We start from the raw sequence: 13,630 nt of genomic DNA, 5'->3' as shown, positions 1-13,630 counted from the left end.
GGTAACTCAAAAATAATTTATTAAAAACTTTTGCAAATTTTCCGATTTGTAGATTTCTATATTTTAATGAAAGAAATACAGAATCATTCATTCAGGGGAAGGTGGTTGATTATGAGATGGACACGCTGCCTAGTTCGCTATCGAGGCTCGGTGAGGGGTTAGTAACTGCTGACTAAATAATAATAATAATAATAAAGTATAGTGTCTTTCTATTTGTATAATACCAGATTTCAATGCATACCCATAATATTGATTCTTATCTTTTATCCCGGAACTTTAAGAATCGAAGGAAGGATCAAAGACGTAAAGCGTTTTCCAAAATAAAATTCGCAAAACATTAAGAAATTTCTACAAGTAAAGAAAATTACTTATTCTACCAGTAAGGAGAGGCTAAAATTTGGCTACTTTTTTCGAATGAACCGCCATTCCTTAAACCAATCAGTGACCAGCCGACTAAGGGGGTTCTCTTTTTTCACTTCGCATAATTAGGTAAATCAACGCCTTCATTGTAGGTGGCAGCACAATAACTCAGTTAGCTTAGATTTAAAGTTCAAATTTCGTGAAGTCTTTGTACCATTTTTCTCGGTCAAATTTAAAAATAATTCTGTTCTTTTTTTATTTAAATGAAAGATAAGAATTTAACCTTAATTTTCCCTTCTTAAAAACTAGATGAGAGAAAAACTACTATGGATAAAAACTGTTGGAAGTTGGAATAAGTTTTTCGAATTTAAAAAATAGTAAAAAATTTTTTTAATTTAATTCCAGACAGGATAATAAAGATATTTTTATTTTCTTTTGTTTCCAAAAAACAGAAAGTTATTGTCTTGAAAATTGACGATTTTATGCAGTACTGAACTGTCCATAGAATAACATGGGGGTTGCTTTTCTCCCGATCGAGCGAGCGAATGGCCTTAAAGTGAAAGCACTGACATACATCATACATGGCAGTTTTGCCGGGAGAGGGCAATATTTTTCTTCAAATATTCTTCCAGTTATTACATTAGTAATTTGGCTCTGTCTCTATTTGGAATTTTATATTTTGTTCTTTTCCTCTTCAATTCTTCATTATTATTGTATTTATATATATATATATATATATATATATATAAGTTCAAAATAAAGATAAAACAAAGGAAAATTATAGACATATGAAAAGGGGGGGGGGAAATGACTGATTAAAAGAAAAAAGGATGAAATTTTTTTTTTAAAAAACCGGAAAATAAAAGATATAATCTTTTCATCAGCTCACACAATATATCCGCTAATGAAACTTATTGTTTTTCTTAACTTTCTTTGTGTTTTCTTGTATTTATTTTGTTGTATATATATTACTATGTATAATTTTTACTTACTTAGATTAAATTATAATAATATTTGAGAAAAGAAAATGATTATATTAACCAACTGCATAAGCTCATTTATTCAGAATATGTCAGAATTGACCAATTTTGATTATTTGAGTTCTAAAAATTTTAGCTTTTCATATCACCAGATTTTTCCAGAGAATTTCCATATGCCATAATGAAAACACTGAAGATAGCCACTCTGTTTAGAACACATGGAAACTTTTTTCGAATTAAAATCGTTAAAGTGAATAAAGGATATTTAGGAAGGAAATGTTCAGTGTAAACAAAAACCAAACAAAGGTTTCAAGGATTAACACTGATTTGTAATAAACTGTTACTGATTTGCATGTCAAATACAGAGAAATTGAAAAGTAAGATGCAAAAATTCAAAGTTTATATATCTCACAGGATTTGTAAACATTAGCGTTAAAATGATCTGCCAAAAAAAAAAGAAAGAAATTCCAATATCAAAAATCATTGCATTCTTATTTTTCATTGCAGAGTTTTTCAATAATCAATGCTCTTATATGGTTTAGAAAAAAGAAAAAAATTAGCAGTTATTTAGTTTTAAAAGCAGTTGTTAAGTCTTAAGATAAGTTGTTTTTTGAACGTGAAGAGATCTTAGTAATGATTTCTATCAAGAAAATGTAATAAGATAAAATAATTTTTTAAAAAAATTATACGGTTAAGAATTTTTAATTTTAATTAAACTTATTTTTTTCAGGGGTTTGTCTTTCTGAGAGATACCTATTTTGTGAAAATTTAGACATAATTTGTGAAAAATTAAAAATTATATTAAAAAAATCAACACAAACATGGATTTATCGTTTCTTAAGGGATACAAAATTAAAATTTTAGGAAAAAGTATTTTGTAAAACTACTGTTTTTCCTGAAGTTGAAATTTGTGAAACTGCCGTTTTTCCTAAAGTTGAATTTGTGAAGGCCTACCGCTAAAGGGTAGTAAATTCGGATTGGACAGACCCCTATTTTTATACATATTTTTAGAAGTCAAAGAATTTTTTAGAAATCAATTTTTTTCATAACAAAATTTTAAGTTACTCAAGTCAGAAAGGAAGAATGCAGAATTTCGATAAATAAAAGTTAACAAATATTTAATAAAAATTAGCAAACAAAAATTACATTATAATCCTTTTGTCAACAATTGTACATTTTCTTTACAAAATTTACTTTCTAATTTTGTTTACATAATAAAATTGACCATCAATATTACTTTTTATCTTTGTTAAACAGAGACAAGATTTAGAATAAAGTACCAAGGAAGATTTGGTAAAAGGACATTTTAAAAAGAATATTTTGCACACTCTTCAAAATTACTCAAGAAATTCTGCTTATTTAGACATTCAAAAATAATTAAATCTTATGAAACATTACATTCTTATAAGAAATTTTGATTAAGAACAATATTTTTATTGGCATAATATTTTTAAATTGTATTTTTATATTTTTAATGTTGCAATATTCTATAGTGAATTAAGTTTTTGTTATGAAATTGCAATCAATATTTCTAGTATCCAACAAGTGTTGATGCAGCAATAATGCATGAAAACATACATAATTGTTATTTTTCTTGGATTTTGTTCAGGGAATAACAGGCTATTCATTGCACAGCTATAGTTTGATGTACTTTTGATAACTTTAATTTGAAATAATTGATAACTTCAATTGCTGATATTACGTTTTTTTTTTTTTTTTTTTCATTATGTAAAATCACTGATAAGTGCCCAAAATGTATTTACAATATTCATTAAAATTAATTGTGTGTAGTTGAAATAATCATGTTTTTTTTATTTATTTGAAATCTTATTTTGTAAAACTTTAATCTTGAATTATGCATTTATTTCATATATCTAAGAAAATGCTGTAATTACTAAATTAGATATCATTTATCCTTCATTGGGATTTTTGCTTCTAAATATATTTGTGTTGCATGATCCTATGAGGTAGACTAAGGTGCTCGAGCCTCAAATTTTTATTAAAAAAATTTTTTATAAGAAATATTACCAACAGAATATGTTGTCTAAAAAAATGACTGATGAAAAGCATGTATTTTTTCTTGTTTGAAAAATTTAAACTAACAAGATGAACTAGAATCAGCAAATAAAAATCGCTTCATATTAAATCTCTTTTAATTCAAAATGTTATTCTTCTGAAAGTTATAAATTTTTGTCCTTTACAGAAACAAAAAAGTGCTGTTCAATTTTGACCTAAAGGTGATATTTTTATTTTAATAATTATTTTTTGAAAAAATGTTGATTTGTAGGAAGCAGATTTATTGTAGAGTTGATTTTGAAACCGATCACCCTGTTTGTTTACAATGTTTAATCAAGTGGCCAAGTTCAAACACACAAATTTTATTTGTTATCTGCATAATTTTTTTTAAACGTGGCTTCAACATTTTAATCTTTATTTGATGTATGTTTTGTATTAATATTTTTTTTATAAAAATTGCAGTTGGACGGCTCAAAGTTTTGACTGAGTCCCCACCATTTGTTGCTTTAGAACAGATGTTTACAGATTTAAATCCTGGTGGTAGATTCAAGCCAAATGACTGTTTGTCCAGAAGTAAGGTTGCCTTAATCATTCCTTATAGAGATAGAGAAGAACATTTGCGCATTTTTCTACACAATGTGCATCCAATACTACAAAGACAACAATTAGATTATGGAATATATATAATAGAAGAGGTAAATTAGTTTCAACAATTACTTGGTTTAATAAAAATTCTATTGTTCAATTTTAAAAAAAAATGGTGTTTTAATTTATGCATATTGAATTCCTTAATAAATTTGAATACTGTTGACACTCATTTTTAAAAGTCCTGTGATGGCACATTTAATGAACTTCTTTTATAAATAAAATTTATTTTTCATTCTAATTACAAATTTATATCATGCATTTTAATTAGTGCCTAGCTTTAGATGACTGGAATTTTTTAAAGGGTACTCGAGTGTATGATGAATACAATTTTGATAATAAAAAAGTTGATACAAAAAAGTATGTTTATAAGTATTTACTATCTATTATTTTGAATAGTATCCTTTCAAAATTATTTAACTTTTAAAGCAGATATTACGCAGTTGGCATTCTTTGATATGAAATTTCACATTAAAGGTCTTTAATTTGCAATTTTTAGAAATGCAATAATTTCTATCTTATGTGTTTTTCTCATTTATGCATGTTTTTTTATGGTTCTGACTGCAGATGTAGAAAAACAATTGCTCCTTTATGTGCACACTAAGAAAGCACTCGCTTATGCACATTGCAAACTTTTTTTAGTTTAAAAATTAGTTCCTCAAACAATCAAATATTTATTACAAGAATTGTACCTTTTTTTCCCCTTTCTTTGCCGGGCTCTCCTCATTGTTCTTTCCCTATTGTTTAAATTCCAGGAACACGTACACTTATACACAGGGGTTGAGGTCAGTAAAAGTCACAGTCAATTAAATAAGTTAGCAGAAAGTTGTATTAGGAGTCAAACAATATGTCGATATATATGAAATTTTTTTTCTTCTAAAGAGCAGAAAAATTTGCTGCATTTTAAAAATTTTCAGTAGTACATGCACGGTATTAAATAATAATGATATTGATGTTCCACTTTTATTTATTCATTTTTAATTTTACACTCATTGTGGGTCTCTCAACTGTACACGTGTTTCGTTGCTTGCTGCACCCAAACCAAGTGAGGGATCACTCTTAATTTAAAAATACAAGAAATTTTAAAATATTGGGTATTATTTTTTAGTTGAAATAAAGAAATGTATTTTATGTCTGGCAACAGGATATAAAATTCCCTATAAAACGCTAGTTATGAAATAAATTTAAAAATACTATTATTGATCTATTTTTATCAATTCTGTGTTGCACCCTCTTTTAGAAAATGAACTAAAAGTTTCCCCCTCTTTTTGAAGAAGCACTTTGGTCAAGCATAGTGGTAGCAAAATTGCTGAATGTGGTGCTTTTTCACTAAATTATTTCACTGGACATAGCCATGATGTTATATTGGTTAAAATAGCTTTATTCAAAAATTAGCTGATTGGAAATATTATTAAGTTCACTTTCTCTTATGACTTAATAAATAAAAATTTAGTTCAAATGACTTAAAATAATATAAATTTCATTTTATGCCAAGATTTAACACATTCGCTGCCACTAAAAATAATATTTCCATCCTCAGAAGCCGGATTACAAACTGGGTTTCAATGGTTTAATTGTTCCTTATATTTTACTAGGCAAACCAGAAAAATGAAGAGACATATTATTTTCCTGTTTAGAGAGCGTTTTCTTTCCGACGCTCTGGAGCGTCAGTGGCACACCGACTCAACCTGTCTTCGTGAGTGCCACTGACGCTCCAGTGCGTCTGATCAATATTCTCAGAAATTACTGGCATATTGCATAAAATAGCAGCTTAAAAGGAATAAAACGGAATACCATTCAAGTATATGTAGTACCATTTATGAAACAATACTGAAAATATTTACAAATAATAAGCACAATATGCAGATATTGGCAGTCACGCACATAAAAAAATTCAAACAAAAGTTTTGATAACCAACCACAAAAAATGAAAAAATAATGCTTCACTAACATGCTGAAACAATCTCTCCGTTCAACTCCCAAAGCCACAGTAAAGTGGTTTGCTCCCTTTGCCATTTTGTAAAGTTTGAACACTATGAATGCAAGTTTAATACTAGATTATCAGAGCTGAGTGTTATAGCATTAATGCAATATAAAGCATTGAGCACATAATTAAATAGGGGGATTGAAATACATCAATTAAAAATTTGGTGGTGCATAGTTTAGGCGTGATGTATTTCAACTTTTTAGGAGCAGGGAAATATCACAAATTCATTCATCTATGAGTGAAAATGTAACTAAAAGAGTGGTTAGAATTTGAGATAGAGCTAGGATCCTATTCCTAACTTGTTCCATCGATCCACCATCTGTCTTATTGATTCAGAATATGCTTTGAGTTCCTTTAAAATTGTTGATATTGAACATTTAAGTGAATTTCTGCAAAATCTGTCAAATTAATTTAAATTTTAAGTATCTTTCTGCCTGCATTTTTTTATATTGTGTAAACTAATTATATGTATCTTTAATCCTATAGAATAAGAGACTTAAGTCTCTTCAATCCTTAATTTAAATGCTATCTTGAGAAATGCTCAAAGCATTACGATTTTCTTTTATCAGACTAATATATTTTAAAATAATTATCTGTTGAGATGGATTGAGTGGTTTCCAACTGGCGGCCCGCGAAGCCTTTTTTGTGGCCTGTGTACTAAAACATATTAGTTGTTAATTTTTTGCGGACAATTTCCGAAAAAAATCTAAATGGGATTAAAATACTTTTCTCCTTAATAAAAACCTAATTTCTTCATTTCTGTGAAATTTATCATACCAACAATGCACAAAAAATTATTTCTCAGGTTTTGCATCCAAGAAAATATTTATTCAAGTGCAAAAATAATCGTGTATGTTGCTCTTTTTTATTTAATTTTTTTGTAATTTGTGAATATAATTTAGCATGAGTGTATCAGAAATTTTCTCGAAGAAATTCTCCGAATTTAACTTTTTGAAACCACTCATTTTGGACGAAAATATTTACACACACATTTGTAAATTTAAAATGTAAATATCTATTCTCTGGTGGTTGCAGCAGACAAACCTCAATTTTGTCATTGAACATTTTGTGTGCTACTATGTGAGTTTTAATACCAACCTTTTTAAAGTTTTATATCTTAACAATTAGATATCTGTTGCACCTTAATTGTTTAATACATGGGTGCACATTAAAGTTATTGTAGCCCGAATTTTTGAATATGCAATTAAATATTTTTAAAAATCTACTTCTTATTTTAATTTGTAATTCAATACTTTTGTTTTGAACAACTTGGTAAAAATCTGACAGTAATATTTAATGTTTCTTCAAACATAAAAGAGTCCTATATAAAATTTTGATAAAGTTGCGACCCGTCATTTGACTTGTGTTTTTAATTGTGGTCCCCAGCCTCATGTAAGTTGGAAACCCCTGAGATAGATAATTACATTCTTATTTGGCTGTATTTGTTAAACAGATTAAAGATTTTTTAAGTTTTTTCCTCTTGGTAATATATTTCTCATTGTTTAAGTGTCCTTAGGATCATCCCCTTCCCTGTTTTTGGCTGTTATCTTTTATCTTTTTATTGTTTTTTATTTCAATCATATTTTTTCTTTTATGGTTATTGTATTCAGTTGCTTCAATCTCTCTCTTAATTGACCCTTATGATATGGTTTGTTTGTGCAAGTGAGCAGGAACTAAGGGCTAACAATCAACATATGTCATCAGACTCCAAAAGTTAGTGTTAGCTGCCACTCGAATCTATATAGCTTTAATTTTAACATGCAGTAAGCTCTGCCTTAAGATGGCAAAAGTTGTTAAAAAGTTTTGTAATGCTAAATTTAATGAGGGAAAACAACATTTGTAACTTAAATTAACTTGTATATTTGCTCATGAAATCTTGTGTATGTTGTTATTGTGCACTTTAAACTAAATGTGCAAATATTTTTTTTTTATATATATAATTTTAACTAGTGGTTCATATAGTGATCAATAGACAGATGCCCTTTAAATGATCTATTTACCGTGATTTTGTGTTTAAGAAAAATAAATTTATTATTTTTCTTAAATTCTTGTAATTTTTCAACTATATCTGTTCTGAAACTATAAAACTGACGAAATAATATATTATACATTTATTCTTTGAAAATGTTCATATAATGGCAAACAAATGTTTACATATCTAATACTTTTAATGCCCTAAAATTAGAAAAATATATTAAATATTCATTGTAAATAAATATTATGACACGATATTATTTTAAAATCATAATTTTCTTTTCGTACATTAAACCTATCAACGGCAGTGGGTTAAAATCTGTCACATTTTTTTAAAATAATAATATAAACCACTAAAAGTTTTTACCTCTTAAACTACTCGATATTTAATCAACCACTACAGTGGGGGTAAATAACACCCCCGCAACGCAGGGAGGGCATGTGGTTTGAGCGTGCACGATCTAGAAATAATCGAATACATGATAGGGGTGCTCAGCCTATGACCTGCATTAGGACCTGAACATAATAAAAAAACTATTATAATTTTTTTAACTCTTTTTTTCGGTGGTTATCACTGCAAATTTCCAAAATTGTAAAAATCTCGACAATTTTTATATGTCAAAATTATGATGCATGAATTTCAAATTTTAGTAATCACTTTTAAAGCTCTTTAAGTCCATTTCATGATTAATCCAAGTGACTTTTTGATCTCACTTATTGTCAGATTTTCACACAGTTCTTAAAGTTCTGATCTTTTTAATACAATATCATAACAACTCCCGCCTTTAGAATCTTGGAAGTTGTAATCACCTTAGACGTGCTTTATTTGTGTCAATTTTATCTGAAATCTAGGCTATTTTTCTATTGTTTTATGGCACTAGGCACTTCCACATGATTTTGAAAATACGAATATTTTTAGTACGTATTGATACGGCACTACTGGAATTGTGTATTTAAATGTATGTGCTTAATATGTGCCAATTTCATCGTAAATCCAAGCGATTTTTTTTATCGTTCTTTCAACAGTTATTGCTTGACTTTTCCATGTGGTTTCAAAAATCTTGATATTTTTAATTCGATATTAAAAGGATTTGTGATTTTTTAATCAAACATTCTAATCAATAGTTTTGACGTGCTTTATTTCTGTTGATTTCATCGTCAAACCCTGTTATTTTAGTATCCCTTTTTTTATATCTTGATTTTTTTTTTTTAACAGAACAAATTTATTACAAAACGCAAAATTCGACTGTGAGTTTTAACCTGTATACTATAATTTTTAGTTTTGTTTCTTAATTTTGGTAATTTAAAAAAGTAATTAAATAAACCGTTAGATAAAACCTAATTTAACATTCATAAAATCTTTTATAATCCACTAAATATTAATGTCTTAAGGTTAAAAATGTATTGAACTTTATCCCAACTGAATTCTGAATCTTATTTTGAGTTAAAATGATTTGTTTTATTTTAAAACATTTTAGACTCAGTATTATTTCTTTTATTTAAATATTTAATTTGCAGTTATGTTGCTCAATAAAATATTCATCTTTTTTTTTATTTTTACTTTCATTCAAGAACATAACAGTTAATTTATTTTAAAATACACTTTTGTGTTACATGATGTGATAAGAAACAGTCATATTTTACCCATCTTTATATTTTTCAATAAATTTATTTATTTATTAATTTTTTTTTTGATAAAAAGGAAATATTTCTATTTTGAAAAGTATCAGTTTGGTTTTCTTCAGTTTTTAGTGTTTAAAAGAATATAATTTTATACAAATATATTACTAAGTTAAATGGAAAAAATAAATTAATTAATTCATCCTAAAATAATTTAAATTAAAATTTCCAAATTAATATGAATTAAAATAAGTTATTATAAACTCCCCAATGTCTCTTCATGGTGTTCTTGTCTCATATTATAATTTTAAAAATAACTGTTTTGTCTAAGATGGGCGCATTTAAAATTCTTTCAGTAGAATTCTTCCCCTAAGTTTATGTGCGCCACCGAACCACTACAAACTTTGAAACATTAAAAGATAAAGCTAATCACTCCCCCATGGATGATCAAAGAGTGGTCACATTGCTTATGGCTTTTTTAACTAATTTTTTTTAATTACCTACTAAAGGTTAAAAAGAATCAGTATTTTTAATAAACTTAAGCTAATTATAACTTAACATTGAATATAAAAGTTTGTATACTTTGACTTATTTATTTGTTGAGTGGGAATAATTGGTTTAATTTTAAACCAATATTTTCTGCAATTAAATATTGTAAAAAAAAAATATTATGAATTGTAGTTTTATATAAAAATTAGTAAATAACTTTTATTTCATTATTTTTAAATAAAAAATAATAATTATTTTTTTTTAAAACAACTGGTAATTATAAATTTTATATTGTTTTTCTTCCATATTAGAATAAATTTAGGTACAGTACGACCTCGAAAATCCGGACTTCTGAAATCCGGAAATCCCTAAAATCCGGAAATCCCTAAAATCCGGACTCATACGTCCAGTTCCTCAGAAAAAATTTTCAAAAGAAAATATTTTAAAAAAATCGCTCAGAATAAAAATTTTAATGCAAAACCACAACTCTTCTCCAACAATGAAGCAGTAGATAAAGAGGTAGAGGTGGGGTGTGAATGAAAGCTCATAGCTGATAAGGAAATTCCAGTCATTCTTATCAGTTCTGTATAGATAATAAAGAATATAAAAGGGAATCCCCCTCCTCCTGGAGGGGAATCCCCTCAGAAGGAGGAATTCTTCCATCTCCTTATTTTTCCCCCTTGTGATGAAAAAAAACTGGTTCTTTCTTAACCTTGAAGCTTAGGAGGCGGGGACAAGTTCTTTCATCCCCCAACAAAAAAAGGATTACTATCAGCTGGTACAGTCTAGTCTAGAAGCATCTGTTTCGGTTATAAGTTGAAATTCAGCTCGCGTTTTAAGCCTATATTTTTAGTTTTAATTGCTAATGTTATGGTATCTAAACAATCGATTGCGGGGAAAAATGATGAAAGTTTGATTTTTAATGTCTTTTATTTATTATTTAAGGAGTATATTTATGTTAAAATTGATGTCGGTGGAATACTCACACGTGATTAATCGCGAAATCGGCCTGGCGAATTCGAAACTTCGATAATTCTATCAATTCAAGTAAGGTATCTAAAATCTGGAAATTTCGGAAATCCGGACCTTCCGAACCCCCCAGCAGTCCGGATTTTCGAGGTTGCACTGTATAATTATCAGAAATATATAATATTTAAGATAAAATGAAAATTGGTAAAAAAAAAAAAAAACTTTCTTTTAATTACTATTCAAAATTTGGAAAGAAACTACTTTTTTTAACTTTTTAGTTTAAAAAAAAATTATTAAATAATATGAAAAACTTGCATACGAACTCATTGCACTATTTGTTTTGTATTATGATAGTTTATTTTAAAATATATGTTTTTTTTATGTAAAAAAAGAAGATATTTGTTTAAAGCAATAAAATATTTTTCCTTTCTTCATGATGTTTATCTCAGTATTTCTGCTGATACTCAAGCTCAAAGGTGATATCTTAATATAATCTTTCCCCTGACGTCAATGTAGGGTGTTAACGAAACGCTTAGGATGAACAAAATTGCTCGTTATGAAGAGCCAAGGCTTTAATTAGCAGGGGTCTGTCCAGATATTTTGTGAAAGGTCTGTTTTTGTAAAATTGTGAAAAAATTACTCGTAATTTGTGAATATAAAATACGAGTTAAGTCACATTCTTCCAACCAGGGTCCGGTTTTTGTGAATTTGTGCAAATAGGGTCCTGTTATTGGAAAAAACTTTTTCAAGGAGTTTTTAAATTGTAAATAGATACAAGATTATGTTCAACAATGTAAAATTATAATTAAAAAAATTAAATTTTCAAGAATAAACAGCAATTGCTGCTACTAAATTCGAGATACAACATATAAATATTTGGTATTTAGCCTATACTGCTCGTAACAGAGTATTCATCTCGAACGAATAAAGGAAAAAGCGTCTGCCGAAGACAAAACTTAGTTCGTTTACATCTGTCTTTCTCCCCCCCTTCTTGAAAAAGGTTTATTCGATTAACAAAACAATAATGAAGGTAAACAAATTTGTGAAGGTTCCGATTAAAAGATAAATTATTTTGTGAAGGGTCCGATGACAAAACTTAGTTCGTTTACATCTGTCTTTCTCCCCACCCCCCTTCCTGGGAAGGGTTTATTCGATTAGCAAACAATAATGAAGATAAACAAATTTGTGAAGGTTCAGATTAAAAGATAAATTATTTTGTGAAGGGTCCGTTTTTAAGTTAAAATATTTTGTGAAGGGTCCGTTTTTATGAAAAGATATTTTGTGAAGGGTCCATTAATGAACCCATATTTCTCCTAAACAGACCCCTGATTAAGCATTGCCACATTATAACCATCATTACAATTTTACTTTATAGGAACAATGTCACCTATGTACATAAAAAATATAATAAATAAAAGGTTATTTTTGAAAATAAATATTGAAATACACCTGAAAAGTTAAAGGTTAATTATAAAATCATTCATGTATTTCTGAATCTAAAATATAATTTTATTTTTTTCCAGACAGCTAATATGAAGTTCAATAGAGCAATGTTAATGAATATAGGATACGTAGAAGCTTCGAAACAATATCCATATGATTGTTTTATTTTTCATGATGTTGACCTCATTCCAGAAGATGATCGCAACTTATATAACTGTCCCGAACAACCACGCCACATGTCTGTGGCAATCAACACAATGAATTATAGGTAAATATTCTTTAGATAATTTTTTAATGATGAAAATAGTCTTAATTATATCAAACTGTAATTTTATGTTTATTTATTAGATTACCTTACAAAGACATCTTTGGAGGAGTAAGTGCCTTGAGCAAAAAGCATATGAAAATAGTCAATGGTTTTTCAAATGAGTTTTGGGGATGGGGTGGTGAAGATGATGATATGTCCAACAGGTATTTGTTACTTTAATGTAAAATAATAAATTTATTTATCAATTATTTAACAATTCATTTACCAATTTTCCTAGGTTCGAAAATTTCTTAAAATAGATATCAAAGCACAAAATAAGAATTTCTGAAAGACATCAAGAATTTGTATTATTAAAATGAAATTATTATCATGTAAATTTAATTTAATGATTGCGATTTTGCTAATCATTATTAGAAAGAATTTTTATACAATTTATCCTAGAGGTGCACAACCTGTGGCTCGTCAGTTGTTGAAATGCGGCCCGGTTGAAGAAGCTCCTGAACATAATGGAAGAAATATGATTTTTTTCCTCTTTACTGACTCAATATTAAACTCAAATTTTGAATTGCGTATTCAAATTGCACTGATTTCTTCATAAATCTGTTAGGTTTTTAGGCAAATATTGCTACGCATTTCCACAGTTTTAAAATTCATCCTGTTTTTTGTTATATTATTCTGATACACAAATTTTAAAATAGAGATACCATTATTTTTTATGTGCTTTATTTGTGCCGATTTCCTCATAAATCCAAGCTATTTTCCCATAATTTTTTTGGCAGTTAATGCTCCACATTTCCAGATGATTTTGAAAATCCCAATATTTTTAATATGTACTACGAGACTCGAATCATGCATTAAAATGAGTGCTTTATTCGCGCT

The 13,630-nt window shown here is 27.8% G+C and overlaps 1 protein-coding gene across 2 annotated transcripts in view; it reads left to right on the top strand.

The window, feature by feature from the left end:
- Nucleotides 1-13,630, top strand: part of LOC107456484 (beta-1,4-N-acetylgalactosaminyltransferase bre-4) — an 88,128-nt gene that overhangs the window by 11,186 nt on the left and 63,312 nt on the right. For both annotated transcript variants that reach the window (XM_087154859.1, XM_087154860.1), the window contains exons 3-5: nucleotides 3,819-4,051; nucleotides 12,564-12,751; nucleotides 12,832-12,954. In XM_087154859.1, the coding sequence (XP_087010985.1) occupies nucleotides 3,819-4,051; nucleotides 12,564-12,751; nucleotides 12,832-12,954 (544 nt within the window). The remainder of the gene's footprint in view (nucleotides 1-3,818; nucleotides 4,052-12,563; nucleotides 12,752-12,831; nucleotides 12,955-13,630) is intronic.

Source organism: Parasteatoda tepidariorum, chromosome 11 (genome assembly GCF_982258835.1).
Source record: "Parasteatoda tepidariorum strain Cologne lab strain chromosome 11, Ptep-v5.0, whole genome shotgun sequence".
Taxonomy (NCBI): domain Eukaryota; kingdom Metazoa; phylum Arthropoda; class Arachnida; order Araneae; family Theridiidae; genus Parasteatoda; species Parasteatoda tepidariorum.
Note: the sequence above shows the minus strand (reverse complement) of the source record. Positions and strands in the feature narration are given on the sequence as shown.